The sequence below is a fragment of the Nipponia nippon genome, unplaced genomic scaffold, assembly GCF_047370975.1.
Source record: "Nipponia nippon isolate SJK-2023a ecotype South Korea unplaced genomic scaffold, ASM4737097v1 scaffold_42, whole genome shotgun sequence".
NCBI lineage: Eukaryota > Metazoa > Chordata > Aves > Pelecaniformes > Threskiornithidae > Nipponia > Nipponia nippon.
In genome coordinates this window covers 877,032-898,882 of record NW_028262361.1, presented here as the reverse complement: position 1 = coordinate 898,882, position 21,851 = coordinate 877,032, and the positions used below count along the sequence as shown (strand labels likewise).

The 21,851-nt window shown below is 61.0% G+C and overlaps 2 protein-coding genes across 9 annotated transcripts; both read right to left on the bottom strand.

Annotated features, from left to right (window-relative positions):
* Positions 1-13: 13 nt before the first annotated feature.
* On the bottom strand, positions 14-10,821 carry COLGALT1 (collagen beta(1-O)galactosyltransferase 1). Its single transcript, XM_087778163.1, has 12 exons — positions 10,565-10,821; positions 9,617-9,727; positions 8,999-9,116; positions 8,770-8,904; positions 7,084-7,288; positions 5,757-5,876; positions 5,556-5,632; positions 4,193-4,299; positions 3,955-4,087; positions 2,130-2,257; positions 1,844-2,050; positions 14-345 (listed from the first exon to the last, which is right to left on the bottom strand). The coding sequence occupies exons 1-12, from the start codon at positions 10,804-10,806 to the stop codon at positions 78-80; spliced, it is 1,851 nt and encodes a 616-aa protein (XP_087634289.1). The 5' UTR covers positions 10,807-10,821; the 3' UTR covers positions 14-77.
* A 617-nt stretch (positions 10,822-11,438) lies between these two features.
* Positions 11,439-21,760, bottom strand: NIBAN3 (niban apoptosis regulator 3). Of its 8 annotated transcripts, XM_087778151.1 has the most exons (14): positions 19,822-21,760; positions 18,869-18,999; positions 18,238-18,369; positions 17,730-17,844; positions 16,582-16,731; positions 16,193-16,308; positions 16,006-16,110; positions 15,414-15,576; positions 14,890-15,077; positions 14,416-14,574; positions 14,056-14,172; positions 13,768-13,875; positions 13,029-13,140; positions 11,442-12,099 (listed from the first exon to the last, which is right to left on the bottom strand). In XM_087778151.1, exons 1-14 carry the CDS (start codon positions 19,874-19,876, stop codon positions 11,996-11,998), a joined length of 1,755 nt encoding a protein of 584 aa, XP_087634277.1. In that variant the 5' UTR covers positions 19,877-21,760; the 3' UTR covers positions 11,442-11,995. The 8 variants fall into 8 exon arrangements, 5 of the variants coding, with proteins under 5 accessions (XP_087634276.1, XP_087634277.1, XP_087634275.1 ...); XM_087778150.1 differs by having other exon boundaries at positions 11,439-13,140; XR_015709116.1 differs by having other exon boundaries at positions 12,064-12,099; positions 13,029-13,875.
* Positions 21,761-21,851: the final 91 nt, after the last annotated feature.

The following is a 21,851-nucleotide window of genomic DNA, read 5'->3' as shown; positions in this document are numbered from 1 at the left end:
CCAAACCGAGAAATAAAAATAAAAATAGAATTTAAAAGCGGCGTCATCGTCCCCCCACCCCCGCAGCCCCCGCCGGGTCATAGCTCGTCCCGCGCGGCGCTGTCGAGGGGGGACTGGAGCACGTCGGAATTCTGCGCCTCCCGCCGCAGCTCCTCCTGCTCCTTCATCTTCTGGGACTTGGCGCGGTCCCAGTCGGTGACGGTGGCTTCGTCGTCCCACACCACCGAGGTCTCGGTGTCGCTGACGTAACCCTCCTCCCCCGTGTAGTGGGTGGGAAACACCAGCAGCGGCTCCGCCGAAAAGGCCACCAAATCCCGCTTGGCGAAGTGTTTGGTGTAGTCAGCGCTGGGGATGGAGGGAGAGGGGTTAGAGAAGGCCGGGAAAAGCGCTTTTCCCACTGGAACGCGAAGGATTTTTGAGAGAGAAATGGTCCAGAACGGAGCCCTGGGAACCGGCGGAGGGATGAGAAAATGGCTGCGAGGGAAGTGGAACCGGCTCCGAGGGGAAACGCAGCCGAAGGGCCAAGAAAAACGGCTCCCGAGGGAGAAGGAACCATCGCTGAGGGAAAAATGGCTCCAAAGGGACATGAAACCGGCTCCCAAAGGACACGAAAGTGCCTCTGAGGGGAAACGGAGCCAAAGGGACAAGAAAAACGGCTCCGAGGAATGGATCCAAGGGCGACGGCTCCGAAGGAACAGGAAAAACGGCTCCCAGGGGCCAAGGAACCGTCGAGAGGGAAAACGGAGCCCAAGGGACGAGGGGGAAAAGCTCCGAGAGAAGCGGATCCCAAGGGATGAGAGAAACGGCTCCGAAGAGACAAACCGGCTCCCAAGGGATGAGGAACCGTCTCTGAGGGGAAACAGAGCCAAAGGGACGTGGAAAATGTCTCCTAAAGGGACAAGAAATGGTCTCGGAGGGGAAATGGAGTCAAAGGGACAAGAGAAACAGCTCCCAAGGGACAAGGAACCCTCTCCGAAGGGAAACGCATCCGTGGGGACAGGAGAAATGGTCCCAAGGGACAAGGAACCAGCTCCGAGGAGAAACGGAGCCAAAGGGCCAGGGACAAACATCTCTGAGGTGAAATTGCTCCAAAAGACAAGAAACATCTCCAAAGGGATCAGAAAACTCTCTCCAGAGGGACAAGGAACCGTCTCAGAGGAGAAACAGCTCCAAAGGGACGAGAAAAGTGGCTCCAGAGGGACACAAAATGGTTTCTGAGGAGAAATGGAGGCAAAGGGACAAGAGAAACAGCTCCCAAGGGACAAGGAACCAGCTGTGAGGAGAAACAGAGCCAAAGGGACAGGGACAAACGTCTCCGAGGGAAAATAGATCCAAAAGGCCAAGAAACATCTCCAAAGGGATAGGGCACCATCGCCAGAGGGACAAGGAGCCGTCTCGGAGGGGAAACTGAGCCGAAGGGACACAGGAAAATGTGTCCTAAAGGGACAAGGAGCCGTCTCCGAGGGGAAACTGAGCCAAAGGGACAGGAAAAGTGGCTCCAGAGGGACACAAAATGGTTTCTGAGGAGAAATGGAGCCAAAGAGACAGGAGAAACAGCTCCCAAGGGACAAGGAACCCGCTCCGAAGGGAAACGCATCCATGGGGACAGGAGAACCGGTCCCAAGGGACAAGAAAAATAGTTCCACGGGGCAAGAAACGAGCTCTTAGGGGACGTGGGCCCGAAGAAACGGATCCAACGGGATAAGAAAAATGTCTGCAGGAGAAACATCTCCAAAGGGATGAGAAGCCAGCGCCAAGGGGGAACCCCTCCGAGCCCGGCGGCACGGGGACGCTCCCCCAAACCCCGACCCCCGCGGGCGCCGTCGGCCGCCCCGGCACTCACAGCGGGTGTTTGTCGAACATGACGGGCAGGAACTCGTCGACGGGCAGCATCTTGGCCAGCGGCTCGGCCGCCAGCAGCTTCCGGGCGCCGCGCAGCGAGAGGACGTAACCCAGCGTCCAGTAGGAATAATCCGCTTCCACCAGGTTCCTCACCCGCGGCACCGACTTCTCCGGCCGCTCCACCTGCATCCGTTTCCTCCCGATGTAACTGCGGGGAGACCCGATGCCCTCGTTAGCGCCGGCGAGGCCTTCGTTAGCGCCGGCGAGTCGTTAGCGGCGAGACTCACATCAGGTCCCAGGCCAACCCCTCCGCCTCCAGGTCCTGCATCAGGTTCATCAGGCGCCGCTTGAAGAAGATCTCGAAGCGCAGGTCGTCCTCGAACACCACCGACTTCTCCAGCCCCCTCGCCGCGATCTGCGGATTGAACCGGAACGGCGGCTTTTTACGGAAAAAGGGAAAGGCCGCAGGGACGGGAGCGGCTCCGCTCAGCCCCAGCCACCTCCGACGGCTTCCCATTGGGATTAGGGACTCGTCCCCATGCTTCCCCTCAGGATTAGGGATTCATCCACGTCCTTCCCCTCGGGATTAGGGGACTCGTCCCCATCCTTCCCCTTGGGATTAGGGATTCATCCACATCCTTCCCGTTGGGATTAGGGACTTGTCCCCATCCTTCCCCTCGGGATTAGGGATTCATCCACGTCCTTCCCATTGGGATTAGGGACCCGTCCCTGTCCTTCCCTTTAGGATTAGGGACTCGTCCCCATGCTTCCCCTCAGGATTAGGGATTCATCCACGTCCTTCCTATCGGGATTACGGACTTGTCCCTGTCCTTCCCTTTAGGATTAGGGACTCGTCCCCATCCTTCCCATCAGGATCAGGGACTTGTCCCCATCCTTCCCTTTAAGATTAGGGACTTGTCCCCATCCTTCCCCTTGGGATCAGGGACTTGTCCCTGTCCTTCCCTTTAGGATTACGGACTTATCCCCATCCTTCCCATCGGAATTAGGCACTCATTCCCTCCTTTACCATCAAGATTAGGGGCTCGTCCCCTTCCTTCCCGATAGAATTAGGGGCTCACGCTTTTCCTTCCCCTTGGGATTAGGGATTTTTCCCCTTCTTTACCATTGGGATTAAGGACTCATCTTCTTCATTGACCATTAGGGTCTCGTCCCCTTCCTTACTGCCAGGACTAAGGACTTGTCCCCTTCCTTCCCACTGGGGTCAGGGATTTGTCCCCTTCCTTCCCACTGGGGTCAGGGATTTGTCCCCTTCCTTGCTGTCGGGATTAGGGATTTGTCCCCCTTGTTACTGTCGGGATTGGGGACTCATCGCCTTCATTAGCATTAGGGACCAGTTCCCTTTGTTACCATCAGAACTAGGGACTCGTTCCTGTCCTTCCCATCGGGATTAGGGAGACGTCTCCTTCGTTCCCATCGGGATTAGGGACTTGTCCCCTTCCTTCCCGTTAAGATTAGGGATTTGTCCCGTTCCTTCCCATCGGGATTACAGATTTATCCCCTTCCTTACTGTCGGGATGAGGGATTTGTCCCCTTCATTACCATCACAATCAGAGACTTGTTCCCCTCCTCGCTATCAGAACTAGGGACTCATCCCCTTCCTCCCCAGCGGGATTAGGGATTTGTCTTCTTCCCAGTGGGATTAGGGACTTGTCCCCTTCCTCCCCATCAGGATTAGGGATTTGTCTTCTTCCCACTGGGATTAGGGACTCGGCCCCTTCCTCCCCAGCAGGATTAGGGATTTGTCTCCTTCCCACTGGGATTAGGGACTCGTCCCCTTCCTCGCCAGCGGGATTAGGGAATCATCCCCTCCCTCCCCAGCGGGATCAGGGGCTCGTCCCCTTCCTCCCCATCGGGATTAGGGATTTGTCTCCTTCCCAGAAGGATTAAGGACTCATCCCCTCCCTCCGCAGCGGGATTAGGGGCTCGTCCCCTTCCTCCCCATCAGGATTAGGGATTTATCTCCTTCCCAGCAGGATTAGGGAATCGTCCCCTCCCTCCCCAGCGGGATTAGGGATTTTTCTCCTTCCCAGCAGGATTAGGGGCTTGTCCCCTCCGTCCCCAGCAGGATTAGGCCCCCGCAGCCTCACTCACCTCCTGCCAGACGCGGTAGTGGCTGAGGAAGCAGCCCAGCTCCCCCTTGGTGAGCGGCCGCCCGTGGTAGGGGTCCTTGTACCCCGGCAGCATCCGGATGCCCAGCGCCTCCACCTCGCTGCTGTTCATGGCTCTGCAACCCAACCGGCTCCGTCCTGGGACCCTTCCCGAGGGAAAATCCCCCCCGGAGGGCGGCCCCAGGGCTCACCCGCCGCCGCGGTCCCCTCCCCAGACTCACTTGCCGTCCACCGCCTCCACCAGCTTGCAGGCGATCTCCTGCTCGTACAGTGTCCGCAGCATCCGCTCCCGCCGGTCCGCCCGCCGCTTCAGGTTAATCATGAAAACCTGAAAAGGGGGGGGGGGGGGAACCCCAAAATTCAGAAGAGAAGGGGAAAAAAAAACGCAAATCCAGAAGAAAATAAAAAAACCCCACCCCCCAAAATCCAGAAGAGAGGGGGGAAAACCCCCCAAAATTCAGAAGAGAAGGCGAAAAAAACCACAAATCCAGAAGAAAATAAAAAAGCCAAACCCCGAAATCCAGAAGGGGGGGGAGGAACCCCCAGATTCAGAAGAGAATGGAAAAAAAACCCAAATCCAGAAGAAAGAATGGGGGGGGGGAAAAACCCCAACCAAACCCCAAGATCCAGAAGAGCGGGTAAAAAAACCCCAAAATTCAGAAGAGGGGAAAAAAGGCCCCAAAATCCAGAATACGGGGGGACACGACATGGACGGACGACCCCGAATCCGGAAGGGGGGACACAAAATCAGGGAGAGGGGGAGAAAAACCCCCAAATTCAGGAGAGGGGAAATCCCCAAAATCCAGAAGGGGGCGATGACCCAAAATCCAGAAGAAAGGGGGGAAACCACCCCAAAATCCAGAAGGGGAGAGGGAACCCCCAAAATCCAGAAGGGGGGGGGGACACCCCCAAAATCCAGAAGAAAAGGGAAAAAACAACCCCAAAATCCAGAAGAGAAGGGGAGGAAAAAACCAAATTCCAGAAAAGAGAGGAGAAACCCCCCCCCAAATTCACAAGAAAAGGGAAGAACAACCACAAAATCCAGAAGAAAAGGGGGAAAACCCCCAAATTCCAGAAGATGGGGGGGGAAAAACATCCCAAAATCCAGAAGGGAGGGAACACCAAAATTCAGAAGAAAAGGAAAAAAAACCAACCCAGAAAACCCCCCAAATTCACAAGAAAAGGGAAGAACAACCACAAAATCCAGAAGAAAAGGGGGGGGGGGAAAACCCCGAATTCCAGAAGATGGGGGGCAAAAAACCACCCCAAAATCCAGAATGGGGGAGGAACCCCAAAATTCAGAAGCAAAGGGGAAAAAAAAAACCAAACCAACCCAAACTCCAGAAGAAAAGGGAAAAACCACCCCAAAATCCAGAAGAGAAGGGGGGGACACATGTTCCAGAGGGGGGGAAGGAAACACCCCAAAATCCAGGAAAGGGGAGGGGAGAAAGCCCCAAAATTCAGAAAAAAAAGGGGCAAAAATCCCCAAAATCCAGAAGAGAAGAGGAAAAACCTAAACCCCCAAATCCAGAGGAGAACCCCCCAAACCGGGCGGCGCGGGGAGCCCCGGGCGGGCGGCCTCACCTCGTCGAAGCCCATCTTGTCGGGGACCTTGGGGGGGACCCAGACGTGGGGGGAGGGCTCCGCCGGCGGGTTCTTCACTGCGGGGAGAGGGAGAAACCCGGGGCTGGCGGGCGAAGCCTCCCCAGGGGCCGGATCCGGGCACGGAGGCGCTCGGAGCGCCGCCGCCGCGCTGGGAGTGACGCCGATGCCGCCGCCGCTCACCCATGATCTCCAGCTGGACGTGCAGGAAGCTCTCGGCCTCGTCCCGCAAGGTGCTGTGGGAGCGCAGCGGCACCGGCAGGAACCCGTACACCTCCCGGTTGCAGATGAACATCTGGACTTCTGGAGATTTAAGCCGAGCTGGAGTTAAGCAGGGCTGAAGCCAGGCCGAAGTTAAAAAAACGTGGCTGAAGTTAACCCCAGGCTGAAGCTAAAAGTTAAGCGGGGCTGAAGTTAACCCCAGGCTGAAGCTAAAAGTTAAGCGGGGCTGAAGTTAACCCCAGGCTGAAGCTAAAAGTTAAGCGGGGCTGAAGTTAACCCCAGGCTGAAGCTAAAAGTTAAGCGGGGCTGAAGTTAACCCCAGGCTGAAATTAAAGTTAAGCGGGGCTGAAGTTAACCCCAGGCTGAAGCTAAAAGTTAAGCGGGGCTGAAGTTAACCCCAGGCTGAAGCTAAAAGTTAAGCGGGGCTGAAGTTAACCCCAGGCTGAAATTAAAGTTAAGCGGGGCTGAAGCGGAAGTTAAGTGTGGCTGAAGTGGAAGTTAAGCGAGCCTGAAGTGGAAGTTAAGCAAGCCTGAAGTTAACACTGGGCTGAAGCTAGAAGTTAAGCGGGGCTGAAGCTCACACCAGACTGAAGTGGAAGTTAAATGAGCCTGAAGTTAAGGTTAAGTGAGCCTGAAGTTACAGCTGCGCTGAAGTTAAAAGTTAAGTGGAGCTGAAGCTAAAGTTAAGCAGGGCTGAAGTTAATCCCAGGCTGAAATTAAAGTTAAGTGAGCCTGAAGTTAAAGTTAAGTGAGCCTGAAGTTGAAGTTAAGCAAACCTGAAGTTAAACGAACCTGAAGTTAACCCCAGGCTGAAGTTAAAAGTTAAGTAAGGCTGAAGCAAACCCCAGCCTGTAGTTAAAGTTAAGCAGGGCTAAAGTTAACCCCTGGCTGAAGCTAAAGTTTCTAAAGTTACCAGTTAAGTGAGCCTAACATTAAGCGAGCCTAAAGCTAACATTAACGCCAGCCCGAAGTTAAGCCAGCACCAGCCCAAAGTTAAGCCAACGCCAGCCCAAAGTTAAGCCAGTGCCAGCCCGAAGTTAAGCCAGCACCAGCCCAAAGTTAAGCCAGCGCCAGCCCAAAGTTAAGCCAACGCCAGCCCAAAGTTAAGCCAGTGCCAGCCCAAAGTTAAGCCAGTGCCAGCCCGAAGCCCAGGCTAGCGCCAGCCTGAAGCCCAGACCAGCGCCAGCCCAAAGCCCAGACCAGCGCCAGCCTGAAGCCCAGACCAGCGCCAGCCCAAAGCCCAGGCCAGCGCCAGCCCGAAGCCCAAGCCGGCCCCCCGGCTCCTCACCCGCCTGCCGGCAGGAGAAGGCGAAGACGATGATGTCGTCGAAGGCGCCGGTGTAGTCGGGGTGGGGCGGGTAGAAGGCGAGGGCGCGCGAGGCCTCCTTGCGCAGGTCCAGCAGGAAGGTGGAGTGCACCATGGGCACGGCGAAGCAGCCCCGGCGCTCCCGCTTCCGGATGGGCAGGTAGGCCGGCGTCCGCCGGTAGTAACCCTGCGAGAGGCAGGAACCGCCTGGGCGCCCGGCTCGGCCCCGCCGAGCGGCGGGACGGGGGGTGCGGCGGCCGGAGGACGAGGCACCCAGGGGACCTGGCACCCAGAGGACACAGCACCCAGGGGACCCGGTGCCTGGAGGACCCAGAGGACCCAGCACCCAAAGGACATGGCACCCAGAGGACATGGAGCATGTGGCACCCAGGGGACACGGAGGACTCAGTGCCTGGAGGACCCAGCACCCAGAGGACCCAGCGCCTGGGGGACCTGGCACCCAGGGGACCCAAAGGACCCAGCACCCAGAGGACATGGCAGCCAGGAGACCAGAGCACACAGCACCCAGGGGACTTGGCACCCAGAGGACCCGGCACCCAGAGGACCCAGAGAACCCAGCACCCAGTGGACCCAGCACCCAAGGGACACGACACCCAAGGGACCAGAGGACGCAGCACCCGGGGGTCCCGGCACCCAGAGAACTCAGCACCCAGGGGACCCAGAGTACCCAGCACCCAGAGGACCTGGAGGACCCAAGGCCCAAGGGACACAGCACTCAGGGGACCTGGCACCCGGAGGACCTGGCACCCAGGGGATGCGGCACCCAGGGCACCAGAAAATGTGGCATCCATGGTATGTAGCACCCAGGGGACCCAGAGGACCCAGCACCCAAGGGACACGGCACCCAGGAGACCACAGAACCCAGCACCCAGGGAACGTGGAGAACCCAGTGCCCAGGGGACCCGGACAACCCGGCACCCAGAGAATGCAGCACCCAAGGGACACGGCACCCAGGGAATGTGGCACCCAGAGGACCAGAAAATGTGGCACCCAGGGAACCTAGCACCCAGGGGACCTGGAGGACCTGGCACTGAGAGAACATAGCACCCAGGGGACCCGGCGGACCTGGCACCCAGAGAACATGACACCCAGGGGACCTGGCCCCCAGGGGACCCGGCCCCCAGGGGACCCAGCACCCAGAGGACCTGGAGGACGTGGCCCCCAGAGAACCCAGCACCCAGGGGACCTGGATGACCCAGCACCCAGAGAACATGACACCCACGGGACCCGGCACCCAGGGGACCTGGAGGACCCGGCACCCAGAGAGCCGGGCACCCAGGGGACCCAGCGGACCTGGCACCCAGAGAACTTGACACCCAGGGAACCTTGCGGACCCCAACACCCAGAGGACCCAGCACCCAAGGAACATGGAGAACCCAGTACCCAGAGAACCTGGATGACCTGGCACCCAGAGAACGCAGCACCCAAGGGACATGGCACCCAGGGAATCCAGCACCCAGGAGACCTGGAGAACCTGGCACCCAGAGGACACAGCACCCAGGGGACCTGGAGAACCTGGCACCCAGAGAACCGGGCACCCAGGGGACCCGGCACCCAGAAAACACGACACCCAGAGGGCCTGACACCCACGGGACCCGGCACCCAGGGGACCTGGAGGACCCGGCACCCAGGGGACCCAGCTCTCACCTGCGCCGTCATCCCGCACCAGAAGTTGGAGTAGGCGGCGCGCGAGTCCAGCATGGGCGCCACCACCGTCTTGTTCTCCGCCATCAGCAGCCCCAGGGTGTCGGGGTTGGTCAGGACGTTGTCGGCGTCCAGGAACTGCCCGAGAGCACCCAGACACCCGACGGGCGCCGTCAGCCGCCGCGCCCGCGCCGCCGCGCCGCCCCAGCCCGGGGTGCCCGGACCCCCTTACCAGCAGGTAGTCGGCCCAGATGGCGCGGGCGGAGTCCAGCGCCGCCTGACGCAGCTTCATCACGTGCTCGTAGCGGGAGGGGGACCAGTGCTTGGGACCCTCCTCGTCAGGGTACGACCTGGGGGGGGGGGGGGGGTCCGCGCCGCCCTGAGAGCTGGCCCCCACCCCGCACCCACCCACCCGCTCCGTGGGGACCCCCCGAGGCTGGGAACCCCCCCCAGGCCGGGCACCCGCAGCCCACGGGGTCCCTCTGAACCTGGGCACCCACCACCCACAGGGCTCCCTCAACCCACAGACCCCCCCCAAAAATTTGGGGACCCGTGGCAACCCCCAAACCTGAGCACCCATAGACACCCACCCATAGACATCCCCCTCCCCAAAACTGGGCACCCACAAGACCCCCCCCCAGGAATTTGGGGACCCGTGGTAACCCCCAAACCTGAGCACCCGCAACCCACAGACACCCCCCCCCAAAATTGGGCACCCACAGCCCACAGACCCTCCCCCCCATAGACACCCCCCCCCCCAAATCAGGCACCCACAGCCCACAGGAGACGCCCCCACCCCCAGGGCCCCCCAAGCCCCCCCAGCCCACGGGTGGCCCCCGGCCCCACTCACCGCGGCTCCTCCATGGGCCGCCACTCCACGCGGTGGTAGAGCCCCCGCACCCGCCCCAGCCACTCCCGCAGCAGCGCCGTGGTGTTGTCCACGCTGTGATCCACCGCCACCCTGGGGGGGGGTCCCACCGCGTGGGCCCGTCAGCCCCCCACCCGTGTCCCCCCCGTGTCCCCCCGCCACCCTGCGGGGTCCCGCCGTGGGCCCCATCAGCCCTGGGGTGCCCCCCCCCCGCCCCAGGTGCCACCCAAGAACGTGTCCCCCCCACCCGTGTCCCCTCCATGCTCCCCCTCACGCCCGTGTCCCCCCCCATATCCCCCCACGCCCCGTGTCCCCCCTTACCCATGTCCCCCCAGCCCCCCTCAAGCCCCGCATCCCCCCCCACACGTGTCCCTGTCACCCGTGTCCCCCCCTACACATATCCCCCCAAGCCCCGTGTCCCCCCCACTCGTGACCCCCCACCCGTCCCCCCCAGCCCCCGTCCCTCCCCAGCCCCCGTCCCTCCCCACCCGTCCCCCCCAAGCCCCACGCCCCCCCCTCGTGTCCCCCCTTACCCATGTCCCCCCCCCAAGCCCCCTGTCCCCTCCACTCGTGTCCCCCCCACCCATACCCCCCAAGCCCCGTGTCCCCCCCACACGTGTTCCTGTCACCCGTGTCCCCCCACGTCCCCCCCACCCGTGTCCCCCCTACACATATCCCCCCAAGCCCCGTGTCCCCCCCACTCGTGTCCCCCCGACCCATACCCCCCCAGCCCCACGTCCCCCCAGCCCCCGTCCCTCCCCAAGCCCCATGCCCCCCCACTCGTGTCCCCCCTTACCCATGCCCCCCCCCAAGCCCCCTGTCCCCTCCACTCGTGTCCCCCCCACCCATACCCCCCAAGCCCCGTGTCCCCCCTCCTCGTGTCGTCCCCCCCCCCCCCCCCCCGTGTCCTCCCGCCCCACGCCCCCCCACCACAGCGCCGTCCGCTCCGGCGGGTGCCGCAGCCGCTCCAGCGCCCCCAGCGTGGCGGGCAGCGCGTGGGCCGCGTTCCGCGCCAGCAGCGCCACGGCCACGCGTGGCGGCCGCAGCGGCGACTCGGGGCTCCAGCGCTCCTCGGGGAAGTACCCGCCCGCCGGCCGCGGCCCCGGGCCCGGCCCCGGCCCCGCCGCCAGCGCCAGCAGCACCAGCAGCGGCCACGGCCGCGCCGCCGCCATCCTGGGCCGCCCGCGGCTCCGCCCCGCCCCGGCCACGCCCCCTCGGCCACGCCCCCGCCCGTGGCCACGCCTCCCCCGGGCCCATCTCCCTCGTCCCCTTCTCCTTCCCTCTCCTGTCCCCTCTCCCCCGCCTCCCTCCCCCCATCCCGGCTTCCTCACCTCCATTCCCGCTCCTCCCTGCCCCATCTCCCTCTCCCCCATCTCCCCTCCCTCTCTTAACCCCTCTCCTCCTGCCCCATCTCCCCACCCCGGCCTCCTCTCCTCCCTTCCAGCTCCTCCCTGCCCCATCTCCCTCTCCCCCATCTCCCTCCGCCCCCCGCCATCTCCCTCTTTCCCTTCTCCCCCTCTCCCCCATCTCCCTCCCCCCTTCTCCCCCACCCCAGCTTCCTCACCTCCCTGCCCCATCTCCCTCTCTCCTGTCCCCTCTCCCCCATCTCCCTCTTCTCCTTCTCCCCCCCCGCTTCCTCACCTCCATTCCAGCTCCTCCCCACCCCACCTCCCTCTCCCCCCCTTAACCCCTCTCCTCCTGCCCCATCTCCCCCACCCCAGCCTCTCCTCCATTCCAGCTCCTCCCCACCCCTCTCCCTCTCTCCTGCCCCCTCTCGCCACCCCATCTCCTCCACCCCATCTCCCTCTTCGCCTTCTCCCCCCTGCCCCATCTCCCTCTTCGCCTTCTCCCCCACCCCAGCTTCCTCTCCTCCATTCCAGCTCCTCCCTGCCCCATTTCCCCCTGCCCCCTCTCCCCCATCTCCCTCTGCCTCATCTCCCTCCCTCCTGCCCCTTCTCCCTCATCTCCCTCTCCCCCTGCCCCATCTCCCTCTCCCTCCACCTCATCTCCCTCTCCCTGCCCCATCTCCCCCGGCCCCCTCTCCCTCTCCACCAGCCCCATCTCCCCCTCTCCCTGCCCCATCTCCTCCGCTCCCTCTCCCCCCACCCCACGTCCCTCTCCCTGCCCCATCTCTTCCACTCCCTCTCCCCCAGCCCTTTGGGGCCCCAGGGCTTCACCCACTCTCCACACACGTCAGCCATTTCCAATCGCTCCATTCTTCGCCAGGCACAACCGCTCCCGGCGGGGCCGAAGGGCTCGCGCCCACCCCGCGGCCCCCACGCCTGACCCTGCCCGCAGGCAGGGACCCCTGCCCGCCCCGGGGGTTCGCACCCAGCGCGTCCAGGCCGCGGCGACGCCGATTCAGCCCATCTCCTCGTAGAGCGGCTCCTCGGCGCTCGCCGGCGGGCAGGGGCAGCCGTCACCGGAGAGGGGGCGGCTGCCGCGGCGCGAGGCTTCGGCCAGCGCTGGAACGGGAATGGGAGCAGCGCTGAGCGCTAAATCCTACCCCGGCCTTCCGCGGCCGCGTCCTTCTGCCTGCGGAACGGCGCCGTCAGGTGCTTTTACCTTCAAAATGGCACTTTCAAGTATTGTACCCTCAAAACTTCAAGTATTGCTACCTTCAAAATGTTACTTTCAAGTATTTTACCTTCAAAATTTCAAGTATTTCTACCTTCAAAATGTTACTTTCAAGTATTTTTTCCCCTCAAAATGGGACTTCGAGTATTTTACCTTCAAAAATTCAAGTATCATTTCCTTCCAAATGGGACTTTCAAGTATTTTTTCCTTCCAAATGGGACTTTCAAGTATTCTACCTTCAAAATTTCAAGTATTTGTGCCTTCAAAATGGGCCTTTCACATATTTTACCCTCAAAATTCTACTTCCAAGCCCAATTTCCAAGTCGAACCCTCCACGGTGGACTCGCCAAGGGGCCCGCGGACCCCTCCAGCCTGCTCTCCCCCTCTTTTCCCGCCTGCCCTCGCCCTTCGGGAGGGTGGAAGCGGCGGCGCAGCCCCGGCTCCTGAGTCACCCTGCCCATAAAAGCTCCCCTGTTGGGCGCCGGCGACGCCGCGGCCCTCCCGTGACATCATGCCTGGAAAATGAGAGGCTTTTTCCCCCGGCTTTGGCCAGCGGGAGGTTTCGCGGTTCCAGCCAGTGAAGGGGGAGGGAAAGAAAACTGGCAGGAAGAAAATAGCTCAGCCTTGGGATTCTGGAACCGAGGGCAACATCTGGGAAGAAACTCAAACATACAAACATGGAAATCGCTGTTTCGCGGCTTAAAAAAACCCCCAAATCTCTGCTGTGCACAGAGAAGCGGCAGTGACGACTCGGTGACTAAATATTTTCCCGGGGGTATCCCAGCCCGGCGTTCCCGCGGGAACGCAGCCCCCTCACCTCTGCCGACAGCCGGCAGCAGCGCAGCCAGGACTGTCTCTTCGTAAATGTTTTCCAGGTTAACGATGCCGCCGAAGTCGGCGAAGACGAAGCTCTCGTATCGCGGCAGCTCCTACCCGGGGGCAGAGCGGGGCAGCGTCAGCGTTCGCCTTCCCAGCGAGCCGGGAGGCTGCGAAACCAGCAGCCGGGATGGGAAGAATCGACGGGAATGGGGTAAGGCTCCCCAAAAACCGGGGGGAGCGAGGCCGGAGGCTACGGCAGCGCCCTCGGATCCCAGAGGAGCCCGCTTTCCCCGTGCCAGAGCGCCCTTCGCCTCCAAAAACACCCCCGGGACTCGCTGCGGAGGGAACCGATCCAGCCAGCGCTCCGGCACAGCGAAGACGCCAAAAAAAAAAAAAAAGGGAATAAAATAAAAATACAGGAGAATGTTCTGGGAAACAGCTAAAGGACGGTCACACCCGCGACGGCGTGAAACAGAACACGAGTTGTGTCCGTTCGGAGGAGGTTTTCGGGATGCCGCCTGGGAGAGGGCTGCGGTTTGGCAGCCTGCGCCGCTGTAGCTTGAATTAAAAAGCTCTTTTCTGCAGAGAGACAGCTCCCGAGCGCCAGGACGCTGGCGAGAGGGGAAGGCCGCAACGAGGGAAGGAGTCGCTTTTTCTCGCTGAACTAAAACCCGCTTGTTTGAGCCCGTTCCCCCGAGCCCAGTCCCCCCCCCAGCCCGTCGCAGGCTCGGCCCTACCAGTTTACACCCGGACTCCAAACGCTTCAGCAGAAAAGGAAGAAAAATCCGGACCAGCCACTCCTGAGCGAATCGCTTCCGGAGGGAGCCGCTGTCGCAGTCAAACTTCTGCAATCAAATTCAGACGGAGATCGGTCCGACGGGCGCCGTCTTTTAACGCCTGCGGCGTGAGCGCAACGCAGAACGGCGGGGAAACCGCGGCAAAGCGGGGCGATTCGGCGGAAAAACCCGAACCGCGTCCACGTAAACCCCTCACAGGCGGGAAAGGGAGAGGCACCCGCGCCTCACCTTCAGCACCCGCTCTTTGATTCTCCCCAGCATCTGGGCGAGCTGGCGACGGCCGGCTGCTCGGCCGCGGTGCTGCCGCCAGAGCTGCTGGAAGGTGTGGGTGGCGTTCCGCATCAGCTGCAAGACAAAACCCCGCTGAGCCGCTGCCGGGCGCGCCGGACCCGGGATCTTCCTCCGCATCTCGCCCCCGTGGCGAGCGCCTTCCTCCTCGGTTAGCCAACTCGTTGTGTTTTTAAACCAAGAAAAAGCTTTTCAGACCGCTGCTTCGTGCTTTTTAGGCAGCCCAAGGAGAAACGGAGCAGAAGGGGAGCAAGCGGCTGAGGCTGGAGCCAGCCCGCAGCGGCCCCCGTCCCCACCTACCTGCTGCATGAGGTTCTGAGCGCCGAGGACCAGGCTCGTCACGCCGCGGAAGCCGAACCGCTCCTCGAGCCCTCGCAGGCTTTCTCGATACAGGTCGGCCTCCTCGTAGCACGGCTGCATGACTTCGGGCTGCCAGGACGTTCTCCCCAGCGTCAGGAGCTAGGTCAGAGCGGCAGCGCGTTGCTCGCGCGGCAACGCACGTGCTCCCCGGCTCCGCATTTCCGCTCCCCCCGTGTCCTCTCAGGAGTCCGGGAACGAGCGCGAGCAAAAAGCGCCCTCCGACATCCCCCCAGCAGCCGAGAGTCGGCGCTTAATAAAGCTCAACCCCGCGAGAACCTTCCTGCCGGGATTCGGCACCGATTCAAAGGAGCTGCGGCAGCGCAACGACGACGGCACCTCGGGAATCGGTCCCGCGCCCACAACGGTGGGGCTGGAGGAGCGCGGCCGCCTTTGCCGTCCCGTTCCCGCCGTTACCTCTTTCTGCAGGGTGACGATGGGAGAGCTCCGGACGCGCCCGATCATCTCATCGACTCTCTGGGCGAAGAGCGAGCGAACCGCCTCGACGCCCGCGCTGACGGGACGCATCAGTTCCTCCATCACGCAGCCCAGGTGAGGCTCCACGTCCCGGCCGCAGCACGACTCCGCCGGGCCCCGCACCACAGCTGCCAAAACCGAAAGCTGCGGGTCACCCGACAGACCGTGCCGCGTTCCCACCACGCTTCTTCCCACCGCGCCGGCTCCACGGGGCACAGGATGGAGCCAGCGGGGCTCAGGCCGGGTAGAAAACGCCACCCGAGATCCTCCACCCGCAGCCCCTCTTTACCAAACCCAAATCCGCCGTAGCTGCTGGTTTGCGGTTCCCAGAACAACGCTATTCAAGCCAGCGCTTCCCAAACTAAGGCCTGCAACTACGGGCGGACAAATTTCATGGATTTGTCCAGTTGGTTTTTTTTGAACCTGCGTATTTTTTGCCTTTTATCCCCCCCCGTTTGCCCAACCTTGGAGTTTGCTGGCTATCTGATCCTTCAGAGTCAGCATCTGATCCAGGTCGGGGCGAATTTTCTTCTCCAGCTCAATCTGTAGTTTTTCCTTCTCCTTCTGAAAAGCTTCGAATTCACCGGAGATTTCGCTGAGGATCAGGGTGTAAACCTCCTGGAGAAACTGGGGGGCCGATAAGGAGCGGGTGATCCAGAGCGAGAAGGAATAACGGAGAGGTAAGAGGCACCAAGCAGGCAAATTTCAGAAACGTTACCGTTTCCTGGCCTCGCCACTGAACAAAAACCCGCTTCCCATCCCTGTCACGCTCCTAAAATTCCTCGACTCATCCAGCTTCGTTTCACCCAACCCAAATACCAAGTAATTAATTTGTCCCTCTCCGTTATGACCAGCCCCTCGCTGCCGATACGCAGAACCAGCCGCGCCGCTCGCGCGCTGCAGCGCTCCCTGGTTTTTGCTCCAGCGCTGGGAAGCGGCCGTTTTCGCCAATTTGTTCTTTATTTGCTGAGTTTGTACCCGACGCTCCGCTCTCCCCCTGAGCACGCCGGTCGCCACCGCGTGTGCCGGCACGACCGCGACTTTCAGGGAATTCACCTGGAGCCACAGCTGCTGCCGCCTCCTTTCTGACCCTCTGATGCTCGGGAGCACCTGAGAGCGCAGCACCGGCAGCAGATCCTCCATTAGCACGTTTCCGAGGATCTAAAACCCAAAAGGAGCAGCTGAAACCACCCCGGAGCCACAGCCTCGCTGGAAACGCCCCGGTCTCAAACGCTTTACCGACCTCGGGTTCCGGCCCCAGGAGAAGATCCCCTGCCCCGTAGCGGCCTCTCTCTTGCCTGTAAAACCGCACAGCCTCGAGGAAGGCCTCCGCTTCCAGAGAATCCCTCCTCTGTAATTCTGAGGACAAAGGACAACGCAGTCCCGGTGACGTTTCATCGAGGACGCTCAGAGCAATTCCCACCGAACCACGTGAAACCGCGGGAACTCGGCGGCTAAAAACTATTCCGAGCGAGAATAAAGGCTGCAAGCGGCTCTCGCCCTCCGGCATAAACGCAGCGAGACCCGGCTCGTGCCGCCCCCTCCGCGAAAAGACGCCGAGGGCGGAGAGGGCTCACGCTCTCGGACCTCGCCGCTCTGTTGGGCAGCGTCCACCCGCTGCGGCAGCCTCACCCGTGCTGCGGTAGCGAATGCCGTCCCGAAGAGCGGCCCTCCAGATCCGCCGCGATCCCGCCGAGCCCGCGCAGAAGCAGAATTGCCTCCGGAAGGGATGGTAGAGGAAAAAGAGAAACTCTCCCGGCGCGTCGGCGAAGGGGCTGCCACCTCGGGGAGGAAGGAGAGAGGAAGAAGCACAACGTACGCTGGCGCGGCCACAATTTTAAATTAATTCTCTATCGACTCTTGGAAGCTTCCCCAGCGGTACGGCCGTCGGTCGCGTTTTCGTTCAGAAACACCAGTTTACAGACAAAAAAGAAAAGGCCGTCCTTGGAGAGCGCTCCGAGGCCTGCTGCGCCGCAGCCGCTCCTTGGAAAACGACGGCGATCGCGCCCCGCCGTGCCGGGGAAACGCCAAAGCGAAGGGATCGGCTTTGCCAAGCCGGGCGCCTTTTCTTTTTTTTTTTTCTCGCCTTACCAGACGCAACAAATAGGAGCTGTGCCGCAGCGCTGCGAACAGCGAGAGCCGTTTGTAGGGGAGGAGTACAAACGTTTTGTTGCGAGAGCAAATCGGTGAAGCCTTGCCTCCCTTTCCAGCCAGATTCTGCAGCAGACTGGAAAGATCCCAATTCCATTAAGTTTTTTTAACGGCGCTGCCCAGAATTTAAAAACGCAACGATAACTCACACATGTTTGCGACCAGATGTAAACTCTTTCACGGGAGGCAGCTCTCTAATAAAAGCCAGAGGGCTGCACGCTGAAGAGCTGAGCAGAGAAAACAATTTGAAATGAATTTCCGTCGCTGGCCAAGTTTCTCTGCAGCTGCTTCTGTTTTTGCGCCACCTGGGTTTAACGCCCCGGCGTTCCAGCTGGCCAAGGAAAGCCGCGCAGGCTGCCGGCAGCCCCGAGCGCAGCTCCCCGCGGCCAAAGGATACGGAGAAACGAGGAAAACAACGGATTTAGCAGCATGGGATCTCAAAAGCGCCGAGCCTGGGTGATGCCGTAAGTTTAGCCGCAAGGGTTACGGCTCTGCCTACACCTAAGGAAGATTCTCGGGCATCTTTTGGTGCGAGGACACAGAACCCGCCTCGCGCCTCCGTCCGGCGCCGAACCGGACCCCGCTCGCACCTCCACCGTTACCCGTTTCTTAACGCGTCCCAGAATTACCCGCGAGCCCTTGGCACAGACGGGCGAGCGACTCGGCGTATTCGCTCGGCGAAGACAGCAGCAGGTAGCCAGAGAGAGCGGTCGAGCCTCTGGGCTCGCAGCCTTTCCTCAGGGCCTGGAAAAGAAATCGGAGGGCGAATCCTCAGCGGCAGCGCTCACGCCGACCGCGGCGCAACGGCGAGCGGGTTCGTTTCTCGTGGCTTCGCTTACGCCAGCTGCGGAACTCGGCGCCTCTTTCGCGCAGCTGAGCGCCAACAATTAAAACGAAAGAATCGAACGCAACGCAGTAAATTGGGGTGAATTTTAAAGGAAATGGAACGCATTCGTGCAGGGATTCTCCGTGCAAGGAGAAAAAAAAAAAAAAAGCAGCAGGCTTTTACATGAGCGCGCAGGCGGCGGCGCGGCCCCGCACCCATCTCGCGCTCGGCCTGCGAGGTCCGAGCTTTTCACGAGGTTTGACCGCGTCAAATCCTGGATTTCACAGCCTCTGCGGCAGGACCGCGTTTACCTCTTCGCTTTCGAACCACTGCAGGGTGAAATCTCCGAGCAGAACGAAGTAACTCTCCTGCCAGCTGTGGGAATCGCCGTCGTACTGGGAGAGCGACCCCTCGTGCAGAGCGGCGTCGGGCGGCCCCCGGAGCTGCGGACACGCGAGAGAAGAACCAGAAAACCTCAGCGACGAGAGAGACCGGGGAGGGAGCCGGCCCCGCCAAGAGCTTTTGCTGCCAGCGTTGTGGGAGTTACAGCGCGAGGCAGCTGGACACGGACATCTAGCGGTGATGAAAAGCAAAGGGAGAGCCTAAAAAACCGCGCCGTCGCTCTCCGTGATACACCGTGGCGATGCCGTAAGGGCTTTGACGGTCTTTGGCGTTGATTTGTGAGCTAGATCCTCGGCTGTCGACCCCACCTTCTCACCTCTCTTAAAATACACTCCTAAATACTTACTTCTAAGCCACAAAAGAGAAAGTTTTCCCTAACAGCCGGTCGCTGTTCTGCGTAACGGTGTTTAATTACGCAAAGCTGGAAAGAGACAGGGAACGGCAGCCGCGTCTCCCCGTTCATCGGAGGACGGACGCCTCCGAGGCGAGACCGACCTCGGCAGGGACGCGTTTCTGGCAGAGGCCGCGCTGGGCTTTTACCTGGCTCGGCAGGAGCTGCAGGGCCGGTTTGCTCTGGGGGTCCAGCTCCCCCGAGACCCGTCTCAGAAGGGCGGTCGCCAGCTGCCTCCGGTAATAGGGCACGAAGTTCTTCACGGCGGCGTCGGCGCGACCTGCGGGCAGAGCCGGACCGGAGCCCGTTTCGGGGGGGGTGCCCTCCTCCCGCAGGAGGCTGCTCGCTGGTTTGAGTTCGCGTTTTTTCTCTCCTCTAAGAACGCCGGCGGAAACCGAGCGCTGAGGCGTGAAGCAACCTCTCCGCGTCTCTCGTCGCCGGACCCCGCTCCCGAACCGCGGGTGCTTTATCACCCCGGGAAGGCCGTCAGCGCAGCGCGGGAGGGCGTCCGGTCAAGAAGGGATCCGAAACGCCAGAGGATCTAACGCTAATCAAAATTACAAAAGACTCTTTATGCGCCGCTGCTTCTCTAAGCGCTTCTTCTGCCAGCTGGAAAGACGGAAAACAAGGGAGCAAATTCATCGATAGCAGAGCTACCGAAACGTCGCGCCCTTGAAAGAATCGGACAACAAAGCCGCGGTCTGAAGCTCCGGAGGTGTCTCGCAGCACCGAGAAGGGCGTTGCTCAAGACGCGGGAGGAGCCGGGGAGGGCAGCGAGCCGACGTCTACGACCGAGGCGTTTCCCAGCCCTCTCTCCGAGAGCCGTCTGAAGAGGAAGGCACCAGAGGAGAGGGCCTGCAGCCTCCTTGCTCTATTTTTTTGTCCAACCGACGCCTTAAAACCAACAGCTAAACTGGATTTCACGTCTCACAAAGCCCAAACGCGAGCTCAGCGAGCGCCGAGCCAACGCTGGCAGCCCTGCGGTGCGGAAGGAGGGCCGATGCCACCGAGGGAGCCTGCCGCAACTCACCGCAAATAGGATTTACGTTCTTTCCGCCCCAAAAAAAAAAAAGCAATAGAGACAGTAAAAGTCGTTTCTCACCTCTCAGGTACCTGCGCTGCCTCCCGTTCAGAGCGCTCGAACACCTTCCTCCCATCTTCAGCCTCAGCGCGCTCACGGCCGGCCGGGCTCCGAGGCCGGGACGTGGCACATGCTCCCTGCCAGCTCCGCCGCCCGGCAGCGCTTTCCTGTCTCGCTCCCCTCCAGATCACCGGCCCGTAAATATTCAAATAAAGTTTCATATCGACCCCCGTGCGCGCACAAAAATAAGCCTTAAAGGGGCGGCGGCGCCTCCGCCGCTCCCCACCCCTTTCTACCAGTTTCACCCCAAGTTCCACGCGCTAAAACAGCACCGGTTTGGTTTCTGATTTAATTTAAATCGTTTAATTTAAAAAAATTTAATTAATTTCTGAAATAACTGCTGGTTCCCGTTAATTAACACAGAACCGTTCAAGGCGAGGCTGCACGCGCTGGAATTTAAATTCAGGACGCTGAAGCGGTTCGGGCTGTAAGTTTACACGACGCTGCGAAAGGCACGACCGGATTTATCCGAATTTGCTCGCGGTGCTCCGCGTTCCACCTGCCTCGCCCCTCTCCCGGCTACCGCCCGCGCGGGACGCCCCGCAACCGAACGAAGCGGGCGAGGAATTCGGGACCGAGCGGGATACGGCGAGGGGATTTTTCTGAGTTATTTCCAAATCTGAGAACGGATCGCAGAAACGGCCCTGCTCGCCGCTGCGCCCCGCACCTGCTCTCGCTTCCCTAATCGAGCTGAACCAAATTTGCCATTTTTACCGTTACGCAGCCGGCGGTTTTTGATACCTTTCACGCCCCACAGGACGGGTGGAAACAGGAAACTCTCAGCAGAAAGACCCAGCGCTTGCCCCCGAGCTGCCCAAAAAGCCCAAACACGAGGAAATCAACAGGGGATGGTTTAGAAAAAGCTACAAAACCGGATGGAAAAAGGTTTCGGAATCGCTACGGGGATAACGCGGCGCTGCTGCGCGGGAGAAGCGGGTTTCTACGGACACGGCGCCGCGGACCGGAGGCGTGACAATTCACCGCTGCGCGTTTTCGGACTCGCCTTTGCCAAAACCGTCTCGTTAAAGCTCGCGTTGTGCGCCAGGTCCAAAAACGGGGAATTGGGGCAGTTTAAATATTCTTTTAAATGCTGAGTTTCAAAGTCTTGCCCGCGCGCACCTGCTTTGCTGGTTTACTCACGTTTTTAAGACGCGGAGCTCGGCTATCGGGCAGATACAAACGTGATTTTAGTCACGTTCGTGTTTAATTCACAAATCTGGACGCTTTCTGCCTGGATCGCCTTAAAACCGATTTCAGAGACGCCGAAACAGCCGCCAGCCGGGCTGTCCGCAGCCCCCGCCGGCACCTACGCGCGCCCCCGGGAAGGCCGCGCTAGCGCCGACTGCGGACAGCGGGAACGAGCCAGAACCCCGCGTACGTCGCCGATGAAGGTGGAATCGCCCGCGCTCCGGCTGCCGTTGGCTCTGCGGCTCCGGCAGACGCCGTCGCGAGGGACGGCTGCGCCCCGTACGGCGCGTTCAGGGCTTTTATCCCATCAGCTTCTGCGCGGCGTATCTGTAAAAATCCACATCCGCCCCGGCAACCTCAATTCCCGTGGTTTTTTTTTCCCAGATTTGACACGGAAGCGCCGCGCGTAAAAGTCATCTGCCTCTTGCGACTCGGCTTCTTCGCCCGTCAGCGCAGGAACGCCGTTCCTTTCCTGCGGCGCCAACAGATATCGTTGGACGCCGCGCGATCTCAGCGCCTTCTTCGCTGCTCCGAAAGCAGCGGACGTCGACGGGACAGGACCGAAAGCCAAAACTTTACCGCTGCGCACGCGGACATGCAAAAAAACAGGTAGAAAGGAGCCGCCGACGCTGTTTTAGGCAAGAACTAAGGCGTGATTAAGGTCAGGATTAACAAGGACAAGCGCGACGAACCAGGGAGGGAAACCGAGCGTCGCCCTACAGCCAGAGCTGCTCCAGACGAGCGTCCGTCCGTCCGTCCTCGCGTCGCCCCAGCCCCCGCGCCGCTCCTCGAGCCCCTCGCTG